Source organism: Octopus bimaculoides, chromosome 1 (assembly GCF_001194135.2).
Source record: "Octopus bimaculoides isolate UCB-OBI-ISO-001 chromosome 1, ASM119413v2, whole genome shotgun sequence".
NCBI classification, from domain to species: Eukaryota; Metazoa; Mollusca; class Cephalopoda; order Octopoda; family Octopodidae; genus Octopus; species Octopus bimaculoides.
The window spans coordinates 160722200-160730914 of record NC_068981.1 but is presented as its reverse complement, the minus strand read 5'-3'; the positions used below and the strand labels follow the sequence as shown (position 1 = coordinate 160730914).

General features: G+C 37.0%; 1 protein-coding gene across 1 annotated transcript in view; it reads right to left on the bottom strand.

Moving 5' to 3' along the window:
* LOC106884414 (vacuolar protein sorting-associated protein 52 homolog) overlaps nucleotides 1-8715 on the bottom strand; it is a 31885-nt gene that overhangs the window by 10698 nt on the left and 12472 nt on the right. Inside the window, exons 10-13 of the mRNA XM_014935777.2 lie at nucleotides 6906-7038; nucleotides 5954-6011; nucleotides 4465-4598; nucleotides 3179-3340 (exon numbers count right to left, since the gene is read on the bottom strand). Coding sequence (XP_014791263.2) covers nucleotides 3179-3340; nucleotides 4465-4598; nucleotides 5954-6011; nucleotides 6906-7038 — 487 coding nt within the window. The remainder of the gene's footprint in view (nucleotides 1-3178; nucleotides 3341-4464; nucleotides 4599-5953; nucleotides 6012-6905; nucleotides 7039-8715) is intronic.

The window sequence follows — 8715 nt, the reverse complement described above, 5'->3', positions numbered from 1 at the left end:
ACACACACACACAGACAGACACACACACACAGACAGACACACACACACAGACAGACACACAGACAGACACACACACACACACACACACACAGACAGATACACATTCTCATCTTTATATATATAGATAGATACCATGACTGACAAAGAAAGAACAGGATAGTCATGACTGGAAGATCTCTGATCATAGTTCTGTTCAATCAAGGCTGACCTGCAGTTAAACAACTACTATTATGGTAATAAGCAGGACCGTCTCAAGGTACCAGCAATTCAGGCAGTCACCCGGGGCACCAAGGAGGGCATGACAAAGACAAAGAAATTTCCACAACCATCAGTTTGCACACACTGAAGTTCAGCTTGCCCAGGGTGCCAGCAACCCTAGGGCCAGCCCTGATAATAAGTCAATGGGATCCTCTATGCTATTGCATAACACTTTAAATAATTTAATCCTAGATATTCAATTCTTTTACTGGTTTCAGTCATTGAACTGTGGTTAGCCAACCAAATTTCAGTCACAGCAATGCTCATCCAAGGTTGCAGTAGAAGACATTTGTTCATGGTATCATGCAATGGGATCAAACTTGGAACCAAGTATGTACTTGCAAAAGGAACTTTGTAACAACATGCTTGTGCCAGCAAATACATTTATTTATTTGAAAATGGGGTTTCCCTCCATTGCTACTCTGAGTTCCATGTTTCCATTTTTTACAAAACTCACTTAGGGAAGCTTCAACTTCAGATAAATGAATGACAATTATTATACATATCAAGTATTAATACTTTTCCTCCTACTTGTAAATTAAAGGTCACACACACACACACACACACACACACACAATCCAATAGGCTGGCACATGGTTTCCATTTATCAAATTTCACTAGGTTAGGTTGACCCAAAGCTATATTATCAAAATGAGGGATAGTGGAATCAAACTCAGAACCATGTAAGTTGTAAACTGAACTTCTTAACATATCACCATGCTTTGTTTACAAGAACAAAAAATACAAGACAGTCATAGCTAGAACATCCTGCATGACAAGTTTGCTTACTAGAGGCTGCCTTGGGGGTAACAAATGACAATAATGACAAATTTACTCCTACATGCCTCCTACCTTTTTCTTAGGCCTATAATAGACTTGTTCCTGTAAATCAAGCAATAGTGACAAATCACTTAGCCAATAACATTTCAAAGTTTGAAAACTACTGCATTAAATTTTGTGCATAAAATAAATAACTACAGGAGAAAACTTTAGAAAATCAACAAAGAAAATAAAAACATACTTAAATTTTTTTTTTTTTTTTTTTGTTTTCAGAATAAGAAATAGTTCAATAGAAAAATTTTTAAAGAAAAGATATTTATAAATGAATTAAGGCAGCGAGCTGGCAGAATCGTTAGCACGCTGGACAAAATGCTTAGTGGTATTTCACTCATCGCTCAGATCTGAGTTCAAATTCCACTGAGGTCAACTTTGCCTTTCATCCTTTCGGGGTCGATAAATTAAGTACCAGTGAAACATTGGAGTCAATGTAATCGACTAGTCCTGCTCCCCACAAATTTGAGACCTTGTACCTCCAGTAGAAAGGAGTATTTATAAATGAATTGAAAGAGACTATTTGTATGTATGTGTGTATACACACACACACATCATCATTTAATGTCTATTTTCTACGCTGGCATGGGTTGGGTGGTTTTCACAGGATCTAGTGGGTATCAAGCAATATAAAATTGAGAATTTGTTTTTGATGAACTTGTTGCTAATTCATTGGTATATATATCATCATCATTTAACATCCATCTTCCACACTAGCATGGGTTGGACAGTTTGACAGGAGCTGACAAGCCAGAGGACTGTACCAAGTTTTACTGTCTGCTTTGGCATGGTTTCTACAAGGTGCTTTTGGATGTGGCACCAGCACTGGCGAGGTGACTGAGTAAGTTCCAAGACCGTGATCCCTCAACTGAGAGGGGTGGCTTTGTGTCAGGTGATGAGAGATTAAACTATGATAGAGGGACAGAAACAGATGTCTTGCTGTAGAGGAGAAGCATGGCTACCCCAGTGAGAGAGAAATGGTGGCTATGATCTAGGGTGTACTCTTAAGGTACAAGGAGGTGAATGTAAATGGAGTGGTAGAGAATTGGACAGTAGGTACAAGCAGGGAGTTCACATGAATGCAAAGGGGAAGAGGGGAGGGAAAGGGAAATGTAGTGAGTGGGAGAGAGAGAGAGAGAGAGAACAGGAGAGAGAGAGAACAGTGACATTGGGCTGCAGGAATGTGTGTGTGTGTGTGTGTGTACACAAAGGAGGTGACATAGGAATGTCATAAATGACATGACACTATGCTTGGAAGGACCTGCCCAACTCATGCAAGCATGGAAAAATCAGGTGTGAAAATAATGACAGAAGTGGCAGTTATAAGAGGCCAAATTTGGAGCTAGATATTTTTCTGATTTGCGCAAATTCTTTTCTCAAGCACATAATTTAGACATATCATACCATTTCAGTTCCTTCTATATTTCAATAGAATTATTTTATTTGGAAAGTCTTAAATCTCTCTTAGCAGACAATTTGCAGTATTTCCATTGAAATTGTATCGCATGTAGAAATGGACAAATAAAAACTAAATACCTAAACAATATTGTTGTTTAGCTCTAGGTTACACCTGATAATGTTGCCCAATGATTAAAACTATTCCAGCAATGATGATTGTCTTTGTTAGACATAATCTATCTAGAACTATATTATCCAATGTATCAATGTCCTTTTTCATAGATGGGCAGATAACAATTTCACTTTACCCATTACAATAGACAGAGGCACCTTTGCTGGCTTGTGAAGTAACTAGTACATATATATGGACTGGCTCCTGTGCAGGTGGCACGTAAAATACACCATTTCGAGCGTGGCCATTGCCAGTACCTCCTGACTGGCCTTCGTGCCGGTGGCACGTAAAAGCACCCACTACACTCTCGGAGTGGTTGGCATTAGGAAAGGCATCCAGCTGTAGAAACTGCCAAATCAGATTGGAGCCTAGTGTAGCCATCTGGTTCACCAGTCCTCAGTCAAATCGTCCAACCCATGCTAGCATGGAAAGCAGACGTTAAACGATGATGATGATGTAGGTAAAGAAAATGTTGAATGTGTAGAATTGAAGTCAAGAAATAGAAAACTAGCTACATACCAAAAACATTGATAGTGTTTTCCCCATGATGCTATTGAAAAGTTCCTGAGCTGCTGTACTTCCAACTGATACCATGAAGAAGTCCACAATGAACAAATATTCTCGACAACAATTATCCATCAAAGTGTAGTGCTGACTGCGAAACAGCTTTTCAAATGTATACTAAAGGAGAAGATGGAGAGAAAAATAAAAATGTTATAAAATATATATATATATGTTATAAAACATTTCTCTCGACAAGAAACACAAACACTGTAAAACAAATAATAATGAAGGTACACCTTTCCTATTTTTCTATCCTATTCTCTCTTTCTCATATTCACCCTGTACTTTGACCTCACATCTGTCTCTCTCTCTCTCTCTCTCTCTCCAGATAGGAAAATCATTCATCCCTTCAGTAAGGCACCAGCTCTTGTCCTTGTATCATACTTTTATATCTCTCAATACTATACCCCACTCAGTTGAGGAGTCTTGGTAACTTCACCAGACTTCACTAGTACATGGTGAAGTTTTGTGGGTATGTGGGCAGCTTCTCCAATGCAGGTACCACAAAAAAGCACCCAGTACACTCTGTCACTCTGTGAAGTGGTTCTTGCTAGGAATGTCATCCATCAGTAGAAACTATGCCAGAACGGACACTGGAGCTTGGTGCAGCTTTCTGGCTCATCAGTTTATATTGAACCACCCAACCCACGCCAGAATGAAAAAAAGGGATGCTTAATGATGATGAAAATACAAATCAAAGTTTTTGAGGGTGAAGAGTGAAGTAAACTGAAATAACTCCATGATGTTATTTATTTGAAGTATAAGGGTTAGAGATAATATATAGGATCTAAATTGAAGTAGGTTCAATAAAGCAAATAATCTGTTCCTCAGCTCTTTGACTACAATCATAACTCTGTGTAATGGAAATAAATTACCAATTCTGACAGAGTATAAACAGAAAGAACTTTTATGCAATTGTTTGACCAATAGCAGGTAAATCTCCTTATTGTCTTTATAATGGAATCACATTACATTTAACCCTTTAAACCCTAATAGATGGTGTCAACCAGAATCAAGAGAGGGATCCCTCTAGGAGTGACAAATACCCTGATGAATGAATGAACTTACTGTATACAGTGCTCAGATGCACTACAACTCATGAGAAAAAGCAACCAAAACATTTTCAGTTGTCACAAGATATCTCAAGAGTTTTAAGCATTCAATCAGTTATCTTTGTAGGATAGCCATAGTCAACAAGAACTATTCAAAGTAAGGAGATATTAATTATAGCTGGGACATACCCGGGTTTCATTTTTCTGAGCAGCATGTGGGACAATAACAGGAGCTTCAAGCTGAGTAGTTAGTACTTCCCCTCTATCTCCTACAGTGAACACTGTGGATCTGTTCTTTAAAGAAGGCTTTGAAGAGAAAAACCTTGTGAACATTAAGGAATCATTTTTAAATATATTTCAGTGACATGACAATGTGAAATGACTTACTTTCGAATATGGTACATCTTAAATTAATTACATTAATCAATATAAAACATAAAAGGCAGTGAATTGGCAAAGTTGTTAGAGTGTTGGATAGAACACTTAGTGATATTTGTCATTACTCTGCAAATCTTGCTGAGGTCAGCTTTACCTTCCATCCTTTAAAGGTTGATAAAAAAAAAATTACTACTCAAGAATGGTGGATAGACAAATTGCAAAAATGTTGGATCAGATGCCCTGTGATATTTACTCTGACTCTTTGCATTCTTAATTAAATTTCACCTAGGTACCTAAAAGACGAAAAAACCCAGCTCACCAACAAAACCTTAAAGTGGTGAGTATAGAAAATACTTGAAACAAATGCCAGCATTAATAAATAGTTGATAGTTTCCATTATCTAGGTGACCAAGTCAGTAGCAGAAGGGAGATGTTCTGAGAGTGTAGCTGCTAGCATAAGAACAGGGTGGGAAAATTCAGAGAGCTCCTACTTCTGTTGGTAACTAAAGACCTCTCCCTCAAAGTGAAAGGCAGATTGTATGATACTTGTGTGTGAACAGTTATGCTACACAGCAGTGAAACATGGGCTGTGACTGCTGAGGACATGCGTAGACTTGAAAGAAATGAAACCAGTATGCTTCACTGGGTGTGCAAAGTCAGTGTGCATGTATGACAGTGTGAGCATCTTGAGAGAAAAGTTGGACATAAGAGGCATCAGATGTGGTGTGCAAGAGAGGCAACTGCACTAGTATGACCATGTGATGTGTATAGATGAGGACAGCTGTGTGAAGAAGTGCCAATCTCTAAGTGTGAAGGGAACCTGTGGAAGAGGTGACCCCAGGAAGACATGGAATGTGGTGGTGAAGCATGATCTTCAAATGTTGGGCCTTAAAGAGGCAATGACTAGTGACCAAAACCTTTGGTGATATGCTGTGCTTGAGAAGACTCGTCAAGCCAAGTGAAATCATAGTCATGGCTGATGCCAGTGTCACACGACTGGCACCCATGCTGGTGACACATAAAAAACTCCCATTACACTCTTGGAGTGGTTGGCGATAGGAAGGGCATCCAGCTGTAGAAACCATGCTAAATTAGACTGGAACTTGATGTAGCTCTTCAACTTGCCAGTTCCAATCAAACCATTTACTCTATGCCAGCATGGAAGGCAGGTGCTAAATGATGATGATGATGATGATGATGATGGTGTTAACAAGAATCAAGGGAGAGATTCACCCTGGTGAATGAATGAATGAATGAATGTATGAATATAAAATTTACAAATATTGAAATTTAAGGATATCTTTCTTTGCTGTATCTTCAATTCCCATCAAGTCATCTTTGTCTGCAAGCTCTTCATACTGTAAAAGAAATGTAAGCAAATACATTCAGTTTGAAATATTAACCTGTCATAAAGTACTAATTCTATGATCACAAAATCCCTTCTAAGAAAATGAAATTCTAAAAATAGTCTAAACCATGATTTTTGCTCCCCATCTTCTACAAGTGAGATCACTAATGAAGTTCTCTCCTTGAAAGTATCATATGACTTGTGGATTAGCAGAGAGGGTAAACTAGATAAGAAAACCTAAGTGATGTTCACTACAAACTGCCTGTTACATGACCCATCATAAATAGTGTCATTACATGTAATAATCATCTATAGTCTTTGTTATTTAACTTTTAGCATTCATATTGATTTATCAAATGTAATATTTATTTAAACACTTTTTAAAAAATTAATCATGTATTATCTTGTATCATCATTATTTCAATGATATGATTGCTTATTTTTAGAATGGCATAATTAAAATCTTGAAGCTACAAGTATTACATATTTGGCCAGTTTAAATGCTAAAGGGTTAAATGTTTATTAAACCACTGAGGCCAGAAAATAATGCTCTTTAAAGATTAGGCACCTTTAAAAAGTCAATTTTGATGAAGTGATGCAGAATAGTGTTAAAGTCTTGGTTTTACTCTCTACAGCTGTAGTCTGGTTCACTGTATCTACTAGTAGATTCTTCTAAAAGTTATCAGAGAAATTAGTGATATGAAAAAAAAATGGAAATTAACTGCTAGTACAAAATATAATTTCTTTATACACTTCATATGAAATAATGAGCTCTCTCTTTTTTCATATTCATCAGCTAAAACTTCTAATAATTAGCTGAATTTATAGTTCCCTTCATTTAAGATAATTATTTTTGAAAAATCTTGCTAGCTAAATATGTAAATAATAAACTATAAAGGAATACCTGAAGTTTCATGAGTCGACTTGTGTATCCTTTAAAATAAGAATAATAAACTTTGCTCATAGTGTCCACATATTCATCACGAATTTCTTTGGCTACTTGTCTTTCATGGCTCATGAGGAATTCATTGAAGAACCTAGCAAGACAAACAGACATACCTATAATGTTCAACTGAAATAAATTTTCAGTAGAGTATTTGCCAAATGAGATTATATATAATTGTAAAACATTAATGAAAGGATCACTCAATATATTTAAAGAATACATCATATTTATTTGGATTTTAAGAGAAAAATAAATTGACAGTAACTTCGAAGTTTCACCTTACTTGCTTTCTGATGAAGGTAACAAAATTAACTTTGAAGTCAATATATATAGATAGATAGATAAAGATAGAAATGGCCAGTCTTTGGGATTACCCTGGGTTTCACTTCATAAAGTGTTTAGCTTTACAGCATTTCTTCAGACCCTAAAACCCATTAGCCTATGGCTAGAGAGGCCAAAGGCCAACGGGTTTTAGGGTCTGAATAAATGCTGTAAAGCTATATGCTTTATGGACGTGAAATGCAGAGTACACTATAGACCAGCCGTTATGGAAGTGATACCCAGGGTAACCCAATAGACCAGCCATATCTATCTTTATCTATATACTCTACTGCTCTATAACTTAGAGTGTGTTTCTATTTCGGATTTATGATTTACTGGATAGGCGCAGGAGTGGCTGTGTGGTAAGTAGCTTGCTTACTATCCACATGGTTCCGGGCAAGTGTCTTCTACTATAGCCTCGGGCCAACCAAAGCCTTGTGAGTGGATTTGGTAGACAGAAACTGAAAGAAGCCCGTCGTATATACGTATATATATATGTATGTATGTATGTGTGTGTATATGTTCGTGTGTCTGTGTTTGTCCCCCCAACATCGCTTGACAACCGATGCTGGTGTGTTTACGTCCCCGTAACTTAGCGGTTCGGCAAAAGAGACCGATAGAATAAGTACTAGGCTTACAAAGAATAAGTCCTGGGGTCGATTTGTTCGACTAAAGGCGGTGCTCCAGCATGGTCGCAGTCAAATGACTGAAACAGGTGAAAGAGTATGTATATACACACACACACATATACTCACACAGACTAATACATATACAATATTGTCTCACGTACTTGTTGAGCGTAAATAACAACACTGCTTCGTCTTCAAACCCCGTTATAAATGTGAACTGTGATTTAAGTGACTTCCCTTGCTATGCTAAAGCGTATGGCACTAAATATCACTAAAAAGAAATAATTAAGGGACACAACTCCGTAATTACTAATTAGTACGCCGGTCAAGATAATTTTTTGAGTAGTAATTGCACCTGCTAGAAATAGCAGTAAAATCTCTTTCTAAGCACACCTTTAATATCTTCAAACTAAAAGGACATACTGAATAAGATATTTATAGATATATTGTGTCTGAATAAAATACGAAATGGTTATTACTGGAACGCTTTTTGATCATAGGTCTATACAATCAGCGCTGAATTGAAACAAAACAACTCCGCGAGTGTTAACATATACTTCATAGCCACTAAACACAGGGCTTCTACATTATAAATGTCAGCAAGTGTGGAGAATTGTAGTGCAATTTCCAATAAATGGGGAATGCAAAAAAAAAAAAAAAAAGAGAAGTATGTTTTCCTTGAAATCCCAAAACGAAAGTGAATTATAGGTTACTAATAGCATTGCTTTGAGATTTCTACTCTTGCAATATTTTGATGTCATTTCTAATTAGATACTTCTAAGCTTTCAAGTTATCATTTTTCCTTGGGGGGGGGGGGG